Source organism: Girardinichthys multiradiatus, chromosome 8 (assembly GCF_021462225.1).
Source record: "Girardinichthys multiradiatus isolate DD_20200921_A chromosome 8, DD_fGirMul_XY1, whole genome shotgun sequence".
NCBI lineage: Eukaryota > Metazoa > Chordata > Actinopteri > Cyprinodontiformes > Goodeidae > Girardinichthys > Girardinichthys multiradiatus.
This window is the reverse complement of record NC_061801.1, coordinates 39149111-39165428: the sequence shown is the minus strand read 5'-3', so window position 1 is coordinate 39165428 and position 16318 is coordinate 39149111. Positions and strand designations below refer to the sequence as shown.

General features: G+C 44.1%; 1 protein-coding gene across 1 annotated transcript; it reads left to right on the top strand.

The window, feature by feature from the left end:
* Window positions 1-122: 122 nt before the first annotated feature.
* Window positions 123-15054, top strand: pum3 (pumilio RNA-binding family member 3). Its single transcript, XM_047371692.1, has 18 exons — window positions 123-250; window positions 3841-3928; window positions 4005-4181; window positions 4330-4501; window positions 7291-7366; window positions 7579-7672; window positions 7781-7847; window positions 7942-8116; window positions 8231-8334; window positions 8441-8519; window positions 8640-8738; window positions 9419-9472; window positions 9553-9633; window positions 9708-9850; window positions 10121-10343; window positions 11727-11814; window positions 11893-11983; window positions 14529-15054. Exons 2-18 carry the CDS (start codon window positions 3865-3867, stop codon window positions 14656-14658), a joined length of 1917 nt encoding a protein of 638 aa, XP_047227648.1. The 5' UTR covers window positions 123-250; window positions 3841-3864; the 3' UTR covers window positions 14659-15054.
* Window positions 15055-16318: the final 1264 nt, after the last annotated feature.

Here is a 16318-nt window from a genome sequence, read left to right as displayed (position 1 = left end):
TGGTCCTTTCAATTCTATGGAAACAGATGTACAGGACCGGTGTTTTAGGCACATTTAACGTTATCTGGGCCCATTTTAGGACAATGAAGGGTAAAAATATATAAAGATGCAGAAGAGAAGCTTCTGTCACATTTTTGTAAACGCAAACCTGATTTGCGGCAACTATAGATGACTTACGGCTGTGTCGTAAACCGGTACGACAACAAAACGCATGGGAAGGAGTTGGAGCAACGTGCCTTTCAGCTGAACTGTAAGTTTTCCTCCAAAATTCCTTTAAAATGAACAATAAAGAGTCTTCTGTTTTCCCGCTGGCGGTTAAAGAGCGGGGAAACAAACAGATGGGATTACAGGAAACGGTTTTATTTAAAGTGTTGATGTTTACCGTAGATTCCTGCACATGAACGCCACTTATTCCGACATTTACTTCGATATTTATCTCACGACACTTTCACAGACTCCAGTATGTTTAACGTTTTGTCTCCTTGGCTTCATTTGATCTGTTGATACACATCCAAACATGGTTTTGGGTTCTGTGTGTTTTTTTAAAACGTAAATGTTTCCTGTTCTGTGGTGGAATTAACGTCAGAATAGGTTTAAGAAACTCTGAAAACAGTGGATTTTTCAACATAAATGGAAACGTTGTTTTTCTTTTTTTTTTTATAGTCAGGAGCACTTTTGACCAGGTCTCCGTGGTTCCTACTCTGTCTGGAACCTTATTTCGGAATTTTCTAGGTTTGGAAGTACAGGTCCTTCTCAAAATATTAGCATATTGTGATAAAGTTAATTATTTTCCATAATGTCATGATGAAAATTTAACATTCATATATTTTAGATTCATTGCACACTAACTGAAATATTTCAGGTCTTTTATTGTCTTAATACGGATGATTTTGGCATACAGCTCATGAAAACCCAAAATTCCTATCTCACAAAATTAGCATATCATTAAAAGGGTCTCTAAACGAGCTATGAACCTAATCATCTGAATCAACGAGTTAACTCTAAACACCTGCAAAAGATTCCTGAGGCCTTTAAAACTCCCAGCCTGGTTCATCACTCAAAACACCAATCATGGGTAAGACTGCCGACCTGACTGCTGTCCAGAAGGCCACTATTGACACCCTCAAGCAAGAGGGTAAGAAACAGAAAGACATTTCTGAACGAATAGGCTGTTCCCAGAGTGCTGTATCAAGGCACCTCAGTGGGAAGTCTGTGGGAAGGAAAAAGTGTGGCAGAAAACGCTGCACAACGAGAAGAGGTGACCGGACCCTGAGGAAGATTGTGGAGAAGGGCCGATTCCAGACCTTGGGGGACCTGCGGAAGCAGTGGACTGAGTCTGGAGTAGAAACATCCAGAGCCACCGTGCACAGGCGTGTGCAGGAAATGGGCTACAGGTGCCGCATTCCCCAGGTCAAGCCACTTTTGAACCAGAAACAGCGGCAGAAGCGCCTGACCTGGGCTACAGAGAAGCAGCACTGGACTGTTGCTCAGTGGTCCAAAGTACTTTTTTCGGATGAAAGCAAATTCTGCATGTCATTCGGAAATCAAGGTGCCAGAGTCTGGAGGAAGACTGGGGAGAAGGAAATGCCAAAATGCCAGAAGTCCAGTGTCAAGTACCCACAGTCAGTGATGGTCTGGGGTGCCGTGTCAGCTGCTGGTGTTGGTCCACTGTGTTTTATCAAGGGCAGGGTCAATGCAGCTAGCTATCAGGAGATTTTGGAGCACTTCATGCTTCCATCTGCTGAAAAGCTTTATGGAGATGAAGATTTCATTTTTCAGCACGACCTGGCACCTGCTCACAGTGCCAAAACCACTGGTAAATGGTTTACTGACCATGGTATCACTGTGCTCAATTGGCCTGCCAACTCTCCTGACCTGAACCCCATAGAGAATCTGTGGGATATTGTGAAGAGAACGTTGAGAGACTCAAGACCCAACACTCTGGATGAGCTAAAGGCCGCTATCGAAGCATCCTGGGCCTCCATAAGACCTCAGCAGTGCCACAGGCTGATTGCCTCCATGCCACGCCGCATTGAAGCAGTCATTTCTGCAAAAGGATTCCTGACCAAGTATTGAGTGCATAACTGTACATGATTATTTGAAGGTTGACGTTTTTTGTATTAAAAACACTTTTCTTTTATTGGTCGAATGAAATATGCTAATTTTGTGAGATAGGAATTTTGGGTTTTCATGAGCTGTATGCCAAAATCATCCGTATTAAGACAATAAAAGACCTGAAATATTTCAGTTAGTGTGCAATGAATCTAAAATATATGAATGTTAAATTTTCATCATGACATTATGGAAAATAATTAACTTTATCACAATATGCTAATATTTTGAGAAGGACCTGTACTGAGAAAGAGCAGCGAATAGAAAAAATTTATATTTTCTGATTATATTACCTATCCCGTTTAATGTTATTTTCATCTATTTCTCCATCTATCCATCCTTATTTTTGCACGTCCATCCATTTGTAAATCCATCAGTCCATTATCTGTTTGGTCATCCATCCATCCGTATCTTTCTTGCGGTCTGTGGTTCCAAGTCAAGTTTATTCATGAAGCGCTTTTCAGCTGCACTCAAAGCGCTGTACATGAGGAAAAACATTACAATGATACAGAAAAACAAATCCAATGACATTAATAATCCTTGGGAGTTTACTGGTAAGAGCTGGTTCTAATCCAATCTTTCTAATAGAGGTAATTAGTTCATTAAGTCCTCTGAGGTAAGAATTAATCCGGTGCTAGAAGAAAAATGATAATATTAATCTTCGAGGTCACTGGGTTGAGGCAGTTGTGGTCCCATCATCCAAATAGTAACAGTCACAGGCGCTCATTGAAGTCTAAGTAGAGAAGCTGGGTCACTGGTATAAGACATTTTTAGTCCAAACTTTTTAAATACTAATAATGTTTGGCTTTCACTGGTATGAAATAGTTGTAATACAATCCTTCTAAGAAATCTAAAAATCTCTGGTCATTAATCTGAAAATCTATGAAATGTAATGAAATCACACATTTAGGTAAAGTAAGATAATAAGAAAAAAAATCATATTTCAGACTCTATTCTGAGGAGAATAGAGTCTGAAATAATACAAAAACCCTCAGCAGGGGTAAGCAACACACACATAAGTAAAGATTTAGCAAGGATAAATCTTGAGGGTGTGAATATATAAGTCTGAGTGTGTTTGCAAGAATTAGACTGTCAACACTGATAGAAGTGCCATTGTCCTTGAGAAGAGAGGTGGAGGTTTTATCAATCAGCCCCATAGTCCTATCAGCACACAGCTGGTAGGGGAGTGCTGGGGAAGAGCGTCGTGTTTATATAACATCCAGGAGATATTTTGTTGATAACCAGTTAGCAGAAGTTGCCAAGACCACATTGGGGCGCCAGATTTAGAAAACAATAAATGTTGTGGTTCAGGCAGTTGTGAATTTCCAACCACCTTAAGAGTTTTACTGGTATGTCTCAATTGTGAATTCAAATAGCCAAATTTCCAGGTTCCATATTGAAATTTGACCAAGGTAGAAAAAATATTTAAAGACAGACTGAAAACTTTAGACGTTTTGTATATTGTTGAAACAAAACAAAAAAAAAAAACATAATTTCAAGGTGTTTTTGCCTTTAAGACCACTGTAGACCAGGTTCTGCTTTAAAACTAAAACATTTACAGAAGTCAAACATGGGCTGAATGATTTAGTCTGGTTATAAACCAAAAACTGTGAAACAGCCCTTTCCAGTGTTGGAATCAGCCTGATGTTGAAAACAGTACTGGTAAACCTGCAGGTGTTTGAGTTTTGTTATGGGAGCCTGATCATCTGATCTCTGTTTTCCTCTCAGTATCTTTGTGGAAACCGCATCAGGATGGCAGCCAAACCCGGAAAACCTTTCTCCAAAGGTGGAAAACAGCTCACATACAAAGGAAAAGGTAAGACGTGTGACAAATTAACAGCAGTTGTATGCTTACGCTCTGGCTTCATCAGGGACTTGCCGACTCGTTCCAGACTCCTCAGGGACCAAATTTGGAGGGAAACCTGGTGGGAAAAAGCCCTTTAAGCCATACAAGAACACAGAGAAAAAGACCCGGCCAGGAAAAGCAAATGATGGAGGAAGAAAATTAGGTTTCTCTAATGCTGGGAAAGGACCACAGGGGAAAAGGAAACTGCCAGCAGATGGCAGAGGTGGGTACATGTCGTTCTTGTGAGCTCTTTTTGTTGTAAGTAAGTACAATTTTATTTATATAGCACCTCTCAAGACACAGATCACAAAGTGCTTCACAACACTAAAACAAATTACAATTGGAATAATTGTGTTTGTGTCTGGGATCAGGTCCGCTGGCCAAGAAGGGGAAGAGAGGCGAGAAGAAGCTAACAGATGAAGAGCTGAAGAAGAACAGACTGCAGAAGAAGAAAGAGCTGAAGAACAGCCGGCAGCAGATGGAGAGGAAGGAGATGTTTGACATCATCCGCCAGTGCAAAGGAGTGTGGGGAAATCTCCGGAGGTAAAGCCAGAACTGCTACATATGGATCCCTGCATATTCCAAAAGTTCCCACTAAACAGAACCGTCTCTCATTTCTTTATATTTCCTCTCCAAGCAGCTAGACCTTCTTCTAATCTTTTAAATGTTTCATAATCAGTAGATGTCCAGGCCTTCTGAAGGTCTTCCACTGTTTTTCTTCGGACTTTGGAGAGTGGGACTTTTGCACAGTGCAAGAGTACGTAAGAAAATGTCCTTGGAACTTCAATCGGACACAGTTCTTTTAGTGCAGAAACAGGAGAGGAACTTTGTTCTGTATTTCTGAGAACATCCGAAAGTTGCAGTCTGAAATTTTCATCTAAAACTTCTAAATCTGTATTTAACCCAGGGACCTCTCCTAGGAGCTAAAAATGTTTCAGGAACCTTTCAGGAACTTAGAAATATCCTTTTTTTGCACCTCAGTGGTGAAACTCAGGTGCACCTGCAGCAAAGTGAGTGGAGCACCAGAAATACACTTTCCTCATTATGTTGTGTAGCCCCTTTCTATTAAGGGTACATTTAAAGAGCTTTACAGGGAAAAACATGCAAAACATACATCGAAAACACAAAAGAAGCATCACATAAAAGCATAAAAACATGATCAAATAAAAAGAAAGAAACATTAACATTACAGAATTTTACCAAATAAAGATTTACGGCCTGATAAAGGCGATAAAGCACTCTTTGGCCTTTATGGGTAAGCTTCAGTCCTGATTCAAAGGAACCAACGGTTTTTTGCACATCTCAGGTTTTCAGGCAGTTGGTTCCACTGCTGAGGAGGACAGAAACTGTAGGTACAACTCAGAAAATTGAAATATTGTGAAAAATGTAAATATTGCAAACTCATGCTGTCACACCCTAATCAGCTAATTAACACCTGCAAAGGTTTCCCTGAGCCTCCAAATGGTCTCCTTGTCTGGCTCAGTAGGGGACACAATCATGGGGGAGACTGCTGACTGGACACATGTCCAGAAGACAGTCATGGACCCCCTTCACAAGGAGGGGAAGCCATCATAGGTCATTGGCTGTTCACAGAGTGCTGTGTCCAAGCATATTCATAGAAAGTTAAGAGGAAGGAAAAAGTGTTGTAGGAGAAGGTGTACGAGAAACAGGGATCAGCACAGCCTTGAGAGGATTGTCAAGCAAAATCCATTTAAGAATTGAAGGGAGCTTCACAAGGAGTGGACTGAGGGTGGAGTCAGAGCATCAGGAGCCACTACGCACAGATCAATCCATGAGCTACAACCACCTTACTTGGGCTAAGGAGAAGCAGAACTGGACTGCTGCTCAGTGGTCCAAAATCCTCTTTGATAAAAGTGATTCATTTCATTTGGAGATCAAGGTCCCAGAATCTAGAGGAAGAGTGGAGAAGCCAATAATCCACGTTGCTTGAAGTCCAGTGTGAAGTTTCCACAGTCAGTGATGATTTGGGGTACCAAGTCATCTGCTGGTTCTGGTCCACAGCCAGTGCAGGCATCTACCAGGACGTTTTAGAGCACTACATTCCTCCTTCTACTGACAAGCTTTATGGAGATGCGGATTTAATTTTCCAGGAAACTTGGTACCGGCCCACTCTGCCAAAGGTACCAAAAGCTGCTTTAGTGACCATGGTGTTACTGAGTTTGATTGGCCAGCAAACTGGGCTGACCAGAACCCTATAGAGAACCTATCGAGTATGTCCAGAGGAAGATGAGACACCAGAACCAACTATGCAGATGATCTGAAAGCCTCTATCATAGCAAACTGGGCCTTTATTATACCTCAGCAGAACCACAGGCTGATCTCCTCCATGCCACGCTGCATTGATGCAGTAATTCATGCAAAAGGAGCCCAGACCAGGTACTGAGAGCATAGAAGTGAACATACTTTTCAGAAGCCTGACATTTCTGTTTAAAATGTCCAATTTTGATTAATCTGATGTAATATTCCAGTTTTCTGTGACACTGAATCTTGGGTTTTTATTCTCAGTGAGCCAGAATCATCAACAGAGTTTTACTTTCTGGAATGTGGGACAAAAATATTGAACTTTTTCAAAATTGCCACACTTTTTTTAGATGTCCAGGAACGTTAGTGTGCACTAACTTGGCAAATAAAGCTTATTCTGAGGCAGTTTGTTCCAGAGCTGAGGAGCATAGAAACCCTCTTGGTTTAGTCCTGATCCTGGTAAGCTGGTCTCTGAAGACCCGAGGAACAAACTGGGAGCTGGTGCGCTGATTTAGGTACTAGTGGGTTTTTTGATCCATTTTCCTGGTGTTTGTCAGGACTCTGGTAGCAGCAGCTGTCTGTATAGATACCATCACAATGATCTATCCTACTGAAAATAAAGACAAGCATCAGTTTTCTGTCATGTTCTGGTAGGAAATTCTTTATCCTGTTTTTATTACAGTAGCAGGCTGATTTCTTGGTAGACTTATTTACTCTGAGTCTTTGATGGCATGAAGGTTTTTTGATTCCTCTGAGGTCTATTCTTGTTGGGTAAGAGTTTAGGGGGAAGCGATTAGTTAACCTGTCTGCAATAGTAAATAAGGTCAGAGAAATGTGGCTGCCTCGCTCCTTTAACTTCAGCCAGGAGAAACATTCACAGATGAACACTTTAAGGTTCTGTTTAACACCTGATATAATCTTTATCTGTTTGAAAAGATGTCAGGGGCTGAAAAAAGTTCTGGGTACCTCTGGCAGAAATGTCCTGTTGGCCATTAAAGTGTCCTCATACAGGAAGCAAAAGTTTGTCCTTGTGCTTCCTGCTGGCTGACGGATGATGTTTGGATCAACAGGAAGAAATGTGACGAAGAGCAGAAGAAGAAACTGATGAAGGAGCTTCACGGTCTGATCCGTGGGAAGATGAAACAGGTCTGTTAGTTTTTGTTTTTCTGCAAACAGGGTTTCTGCACAGCCTGGAAAAAGTCTGGAGTTTGATTAAAATATTTTCCATATGAAGTGTAACTTTTAAGATGTGTTGGAACGCTGAGTTTCCCACTGCAGCCACGTCTCAGCCTGGGGTTTTCCTTCTTTGCTTTGGTTCATGATGTGGTTCTCATGAGAGCGCGCTCCTCTGCCTGCAGATGGCGTTCGCTCACGACTCGGTGCGAGTTCTTCAGTGTTTCATCCAGTTCGGAAACCAGAAGCAGAGATGGGAGGTGTTTGAGGAGCTCAAAGGTGGGCGCCGCCCCTCTCCCCTGCCCTGCTGCAACGTTTTACTCGCCACTGTTCTGTTTTTGTGAATAAAATAACTGATCTGCAGTCCATGTCTGCTGTCCTTCGCAGACGGCGTTCTCGCCATGTCCAAGTCCTCGTACGGAAAGCACGTGGTGAAGAAACTGCTGATGTATGGGTGAGTCGGGTCAGACCGGTCTCCTCTCGTCTCCGGTTCCGGCAGAGTAAAAACCCAAAGCCGACCTGATGTTCTGGTTGTTCTTCCTGTACAGGAACAAGGAGCTGGTGGCCGCCGTGATCCAGATGTTCAAAGGTCACATTCGTCAGATGCTCCGCCACGCCGCCGCCTCGACCATCGTTGAGTACGCCTACAACGACAAAGCCGTGCTCGCTCAGAGGCTGATGATCATCGACGAGCTGTACGGGCCCACCTACACCATCTGCAAGGTCAGCACACACACACACACACACACACACACACACACACACACACACCCTCAGTGGTCAGTGAGGAGCTGCAGCTGTTCCCAACGATCTTCTCTCTGCTCCTTCTTCGTTCAGTCGTTGGAGCATAACACCATCGAGAAGGTGGTGAAGGAGAACCCAGAGAAGCTGGAGAACATCATGGATGAGACGAAGCAGGTCATCGTACCGCTGACACAGAAGTGAGAGCCGAAGCAGATTAACATGGATTTTGTTTTCTCTACTGAAAAGCAGCAGGACCGCGATGCTGTGGGAATCTAACTCATTTCTGATGCTGCTCTCTGACAGGGAACAGGTCATCAAGCATTCTGTGGTCCATAAAGTCTTCCTGGACTTCTTCCTGTTGGCACCCGACAAGCAGAGATCGGTGAGCGCCTCAGTCTTCCTGCAGCTCAGATACGTCTGTGGAGCTGCAAGGGGTTCTTGCTGCACTGATTGGGTAGGCTTGGGCTCTCATACATCCTCTGTTTGTTGTGACTCTGACCAGGAGATGATCGAGTCCATCAGGGAGGCGGTCGTCTACATGGCTCACACTCACGACGGAGCTCGAGTGGCCATGCGCTGTCTGTGGCACGGCACGGCAAAGGTGGGTTCAGATATTCACAACCTCTATTATTATTGAAGAGGGAAAATGTTGTGCAGAAAGTTTATTGTTACTCAGTGACGGAATATATCGGCCCATGTTAGCCATTTATTTACCATGAAAACATGATCATGACTTTCTGATGATCACATGTTGGTGAACAGAGGAGTTCATGGTCTGCTCGGTGTCTGCAAGGTGCCCGGGTCCTGTGGCTGCAGAACAAACCCCAGCCATCAACCCTCCACCACCATGCCTTACTGTTTGTTTTTAGCGCTGTGAGCACAACCACCAAACATCTCTGCTTTGGTCTCATCTGTTCAAAACGCATTGTTCTGGAAGTTTTGTGCTTCATTTAGATGCAACTTCTCCAACCATTTCTAAACTTCAGGCACTTTAGAAATGGCCTTCTAACCCTCCCAGATTGATGGGTAGCAACAGTTGCTTCTCTGAAGTCATGACTTTCCATCTTGGCATTGTGTTAACGCATCTGAATGCTCCTCCAGAGCAGCTCTCCTGCTTCTGGCTGCTGCTGCTATATGTAGATTTATGAGTATTGGACTGAAGAAAACCTTTGGGCCTCTTCTTCCATCTTCTTCCATCCACCAGTGTTCAACAGATTGATGGGTTGAATAGGAACCTTCTCAGCATGTTTCCTCCTTAAGTTTGTCTTGTTTGTGTTGCAGGACAGAAAAGTCATCATAAAAACCATGAAGACCTACATGGTGAAGTTCGCCACTGTGAGTTCATTGTTGCTCCTTTTAATCCAATCAAACCATTCCAACCAGTCCAACATCACCAACTGATCTTCTTCCCACAGGGGGAGTTTGGTCACATGGTTCTTCTGGCGATATTCGACTGTGTGGACGACACCAAGCTGGTCAAGCAAGCGGTTCTTTCAGTACGTGTGGTTTAAGGGGTTCTAAAAGGAACATCTCGAGCTTTCACAAACCTAAAACCCTCATCTCTGTGCAGGAGATCCTGTCCACTCTGCCTGAGGTCATCGGGAACAAACACGGTAAGAAGGTCCTGCTGTACCTGCTGAGCCCCAGAGACCCCGCCCACATGCTGCCGGAGATCGTCAAGGAGTTGGAGCAAGGAGACGGGAACGCTAACAGGTCAGAAGTCCTGAGGTTCTCTGCTGTCCTTCAATGGAAAATCTGGAGAAGCAGGATTGTAGCTAGAAATAAATCCAGGCCAACAGCACCAATGAGTCAGACCTTTTCAGAATAAATGTTAGATTTCAGAATAAAAGGTCACTTTTGAGTCTGGTTGAAACTTGTTCCGTAAAATTAGGTCAAACCATGAAACCCAGTCCCAGTTTAGTGATCTGTCCTGCAATTAGACCTGTAGAACTAAAGACCTCTAACTGTTCTGGTTCTGATCAGTAAAAAGGACATGGCGACCCGACGGAGGGAGCTGCTGGAGGCCGTCTCCCCGGCGCTGTTGGAGTATCTGTGTGAGAACGCCGCCACCATGGTGAAGGACAAAGCCACCAGCGTCACCATCAGCGACATCCTGGCGTCCGCCTGCGGGGACCTGAGGCCCGCCATGACAGCCGTGGCTCAGCTGGCCAATCAGGAGCTGGTGCCGGGAGGAATCAAAGGGGAGGTGAGAGGGACCGATCAGAGCTCATAGATTAAACTACAAGATCTTCATGTTTTCTTTCCAAGCTGCCAAACATTTCTGTAAACTTGATCCACAGATTTTCTTTGGACTTTGGACTTTCTTATTTGCTGAGTTTTACTCCAGAACCGGCCCATGTTTATGCTGTAGTCCACGAACCTTTCAATGCTTTGTCCCATTATAACGGCAACCTTCACTGATTTATATCCGCAAACGGAGTCCGTGTGTGATTTAAACTCAGGATAAATCCAGCAGTTCTCTGAAGGCCTCAGATGTTTGTTGGAGAACCTTAGACAGGGTTCTCATGCAGCCCTGGAAAGTCTGGAGTTCTTGTCACTCAAGTATCTTTCTTTCCTTGTGTCCTTCCTTCCTTTTTTAAATCCTTCGTTCTTTCCTTATATCCTTTTCTTTCTAGTCTTCCTTGTGTCCTTGCTTCATTGCTGCTTTTATTTTCTCCTTGTATCCTTCCTTCCCTCTTTGTGTCATTCCTTGTGTCCTTTTCTTTATTGGCTTCCCTGTGTCCTCCATGTTTTCTTTCCTTCCTTACGTGGGAACTCAACTCTGGACTGTTTACCTCACTGCAGAACAGGAAGCCAGTTCCAGCACTTGATGATTTTGGGGTGATGGGTCAAAAAGGTCATAAAAACGAAGGAAACTTGAAAATTGATTCTGGAAAAATATTTCTAATGGACAATTTGCTGGAACCCTGATTAACAAAGACCATAATGAAGACCAAAGAAACACAGAAGACAGGTCAGGATCTGCTTTGAAAATCAGCAGGAGTAGGACACAGCAAACACGTCGAATCAGGTCTTCTGCTGAGATGTGATGAAAATTGAACACTTTGTCCTGCATGCAAAACATTGGGTGGTGGAAAACGGTGCCCATTGTAAGAAATAGTAGTGGCAGCATCATGCTGTGGGGACAGGGAAGCTGGTCAGAGTTGTTGGAGCTAAATCCAGGATAATCCTGGAAGAAAACCTGTTAGGAGACCTGAGACTGGGGTGGAGGTTCACCTTCCTGCAGGACAACCACCCTGAATATACAGCCAGAGGTACAACGGATGGGCTAGATTCATGTGTTAGAATGGCCTAGTCAAAGTCCAGACTTAAATTCAGCTGTGAATCTTTGAGAAGACTTGAAAATTGATTTTCAGACACCATCTCCATCCAGTAGGACTGAGCTTGAGCTGCTCAGCAAAGATGTCAGTCTTTAAAGCAGCCAATCTGTTGTAGCTACAGTGTTTGATGTAAAACAAGCATAAAATCAGAGCAAAATAAAAACTCATTCAGCCCGTTTTTTATTAACAACGGCTGGAGTCCAAAGTGTTTCTGTTTTTTGACACCTTTCATCTGATCTGTGCTGCAGCTTCACATGGCCGAACACCCAGCAGGACACCTGGTGCTGAAATGGCTCATAGAGCAGGACGCCACGTTGGCCGAGGCCGGCAGGGAGGGTAAGAAATGCTCCGTGCGCTGAACAATACGTTCTGTCAGTGTCCTCGCTGATGCCTTCCTGTCTGGGTCCTCAACAGAGCGCTTCAGCAGGATTCTGGTGGACACGGTGGGAACAGACACCATGAAGAGCTGGGTGAGGGTCAACAGAGGAGCCATGGTGCTCTGCAGGTTAGCAAAGCCTTCTCATTTCATACTGAGTTCCAGCGATTTATAGTCAGACTCATTGTTTCAACGGTGTCTGTCTGGAAAATGGGTGTTTTAGGTTTTTATGACAGCATTTAATAATAGAAGAGTTATTGCCTTGTGGGACTTTTCTTTCTCTTTTTAAATCTTCCTACTTTAATTTTTTTATTGAATTTCTGAGAACATAAAACACAGCGATTACATTGAAAACAGAATAGAAACAGCTGTGCTTCCTTTAAGACTGCACTGCTCTTATAAAGGGAAACATGTTTGATTCCTGTCTTTCACTTAATGTGGTTTCAGTAGCTCCAAACAATCGTCTTCATCATCTCCCCATAATCAGGTCCTTTGGGATTTTTCCACTTTTAAAGGATAACTGCACCAGGTGAAATGAGACCAGAACAAAGGAACCCGTCTGCTAATTCTGGCACAAATTCACCATTTTTCCACTGTTTTCATAGTCCTGTCTTTCAGTCTGGAGATGAGTCTCTATTGATGTTTACCTGTGTGAGGCTTTGGCTGTTGTCTAATAGTCCACTAGCCAACATTTAATAAACCCTAGCAGTTGATTGGTCAACTGAAAGTAGAGCAGCACAACATTATCCTTCCCCCAATAACTGCTTAATCACCCAAACTGATTCATATCTGCAAATATTGTCAACAATCTGACTTATTTTCTGTCTTATATTGAGTTTTTTGGTCTTGGCAAGATTTAAATGTTTTATGATCAGTTAAACGTCTCGTGCCGCTAGGAAATCAGGAATTCCAGAAATCAGCTTCCATTTCCAGCCTCAGCGTTGAATCTACAGAGGTTGGACAATGAAACTGAAACACCTGGTTTTAGACCACAATAATTTATTAGTATGGTGTAGGACCTCCTTTTACGGCCAATACAGCATCTATTCATCTTGGGAATGACATATACAAGTCCTGCACAGTGGTCAGAGGGATTTTTAAGCCATTCTTCTTGCAGGATAGTGGCCAGGTCACTACGTGATACTGGTGGAGGAAAACGTTTCCTGACTCGCTCCTCCAAAACACCCCAAAGTGGCTCAATAATATTTAGATCTGGTGACTGTGCAGGCCATGGGAGATGTTCAACTTCACTTTCATGTTCATCAAACCAATCTTTCACCAGTCTTGCTGTGTGTATTGGTGCATTGTCATCCTGATACACGGCACCGCCTTCAGGATACAATGTTTGAACCATTGGATGCACATGGTCCTCAAGAATGGTTCGGTAGTCCTTGGCAGTGACGCGCCCATCTAGCACAAGTATTGGACCAAGGGAATGCCATGATATGGCAGCCCAAACCATCACTGATCCACCCCCATGCTTCACTCTGGGCATGCAACAGTCTGGGTGGTACGCTTCTTTGGGGCTTCTCCACACCGTAACTCTCCTGGATGTGGAGAAAACAGTAAAGGTGGACTCATCAGAGAACAATATATGTTTCACATTGTCCACAGCCCAAGATTTGCGCTCCTTGCACCATTGAAACCGAAGTCTGGCATTGGCATGAGTGACCAAAGGTTTGGCTATAGCAGCCCGGCCGTGTATATTGACCCTGTGGAGCTCCTGACGGACAGTTCTGGTGGAAACAGGAGAGTTTGTTCTCTTTTGAACTCTGGTATGTCACCCATAATGTTGTGTGCATTTCAATATTTTGAGCAAAACTGTGCTCTTACCCTGCTAATTGAACCTTCACACTCTGCTCTTACTGGTGCAATGTGCAATCAATGAAGACTGGCTACCAGGCTGGTCCAATTTAGCCATGAAACCTCCCACACTAAAATGACAGGTGTTTCAGTTTCATTGTCCAACCCCTGTAGTCTTTGTTTCATTTTGACAAATCTGACAAAAACCTAAAAGAAGAGTAGGAAAAACTCCACAAACATGTAAAATTAAACATTTGTATGACTTAGAATACTAAGCTGTACATTTATAATTTAGCAAACACTTATGAATTATTGACGATAAAATGCAGGGAAGTCGTCATCCGGTTTTCACACAGTGGCTGTTTGTTTGAGGCCCAGTTTCTGCTGAAATGAGCAGCGCTCTTTGCTCGGTTATTGTTGCCATAGTAACATGTCCAGGTGATTGATGTGAAGGGATCCTGGTGGGAAAAGGCCTCGATGCTTTGACTGTGTTTCTGTAAATGAAAGACCTGCATGAAAAATGAACATATTTAATTTCTCTTCAATAAAACTTTGTCAGAATGTGACTCCAGGCCAGTTACCAACTTTCAGCTTGAAGTATGTTTCATAACAGTCACTGATGATGTTTTAAAGCCCAGTATAGATAAATGCACACTTTCCCATGGAGGAGGAGCAGATGGTGAAGAACTTAGGAACGTTTATGGGTCTAAACATGAAGCAGGTCCGTTTCAGGAGCAGGATTGTGTTACAGATTTTTATTCATTTATTCCTATGACAAACATGGAGTTTAAGACTAAAAGGAGTCCAGTTCCAGGTCATTTTCAAGGCGTTGCACGAATCTTGTTTTGATGTTTGTGTTTTCTTGGTGCAGCCTCCTGAACAGCAGTGAAAGGTCCGTGGCTGCAGAGGTGAAGGAGGCGCTCACGGCCATCAGCTCCGAGCTCCACAGAATCAAGGACAATAAAGGAGCTGAAATCCTACTTGAGAATCTGAACAAGTAGACGTTTTTCCCTTTACTCCAAACGGACTGCTGGTGTTCAAACGCTACTTTGTTTGGACCAGGAAACGCCCTGCCAGAGTGCCAGAGATCAGGACGATTCGAGACGTGGACAAAGTCTGGGACGTTTTGGGGATTTCAGCGGTTACTCTCATTTTGCTTCACTGATTTAAGAGTTTAAAGGAGGCAGCGTTTAAAAATATGCAGGGATTGTTTGCCCTGAACACAAATTAACATTTGTTTTACTGATCTCCATCCCAGTGGACTGAGCTAGAGACCGTTATCCAAACCTTTCAACGGCGAAATTGTCAGCACACACCAGTTTGTGGACCGGTTCAGATCTTTGGATAAATGTTATTAACTGAAAAGAAAATGGCAGAAAATAAAGATTATTGTGATATTCTGTGTTAAAATGTGATGATTATTATTTATTGTTTTTGTATCTGCACAGTCCACCAAGACGTTTTGCTCATGGTGTCATACAACAAACAATAAGTTGTTGCACTTTTGTTGATCCAGTCTCTGATTTCTACAGGTTCCATATTTCAATGGTGACCTCTGTAGAAATGGGCCATAAATTCATGCTGAACTTCCACTCCCCATCAGAAGTCTTAGAACACCTGAATCTACCCAGTTTTTAATTGAAATTCAAGCATTGAAGTCCAGTGAATAGCTTGAAATGGAACAAAGATCCACGGTGGCAAGGCTTCGGGGGTGGATGAGATCCGCCCAGAGTACCTCAAATCTTTGGATGTTGTAGGGCTGTCATGGTTGACACGTCTCTTCAACATTGCGTGGCGGTCGGGGACAGTGCCTCTGGACTGGCAGACTGGGTGGTGGTCACCCTTCATAAGAAGGGTGACCACCACACGGAGGGTGTGTTCCAACTACAGGGGGATCACACTCCTCAGCCTCCCTGGTAAGGCCTACGCCAGGGTATTGGAGAGGAGAGTCCGGCCGATAGTCGAACCTCGGCTTCAGGAGGAACAGTGTGGTTTTCGTCCCGGCCGTGAAACACTGGACCAGCTCTATAACCTCTACAGGGTACTCGAGGGTTCATGGGAGTTTGCCCAACCGGGCCACATGTGTTTTGTGGACCTGGAGAAAGTATTCGACTGTGTCCCTCGTGATGCCCTGTGGGGGGCGCTCCAGGAGTATGGAATCGGGGGGCCCTTTATTAGGGGCCATCCGGTCCCTGTACGAGCAGAGCAGGAGTTTGGTCCGCATTGCCGGCACTAAGTCGGACCTGTTCCCGGTGCATGTTGGACTCCGGCAGGGCTGCCCTTTGTCGCCGGTCCTGTTGATAACTTTTATGGACAGGATTTCTAGACGCAGCCAAGGGCCGGAGGGGGTCACGCTGGAGGGACTACGTCTCTCGGCTGGCCTGGAAACGCCTTGGGCTCCTGCTGGAGGAGGTGTCTGGAGAGAGGGACATCTGGGCGTCTCTGCTGAGTCTGCTGCCCCCGCGACCCGGTCTCGGATAAGCGGAAGACGACGAGTACGCGGAACAAAGATAAGGGTACCCAAAACTGGAACATGATGTTCATTTCAGAATTATACAAAAGGGGTTAAAACTTAAAGCTGTTCTGCAGCAATAAAGGTAGATCACATCTTGAAAGTTGGTTCTTCCAATTCCTACAGGTGTCCTCACTTCTCTTAATTAC

Coding starts and splice junctions, on each gene's coding strand:
- pum3 (XM_047371692.1), top strand. CDS start 3,865: ATGGCAGCCAAACCCGGAAAACCTTTCTCCAAAGGTGGAAAACAGCTC. Junction 8,335..8,440: donor ATCGTACCGCTGACACAGAA/GTGAGAGCCGAA, acceptor GCTCTCTGACAG/GGAACAGGTCATCAAGCATT. Junction 10,344..11,726: donor CGGGAGGAATCAAAGGGGAG/GTGAGAGGGACC, acceptor TCTGTGCTGCAG/CTTCACATGGCCGAACACCC.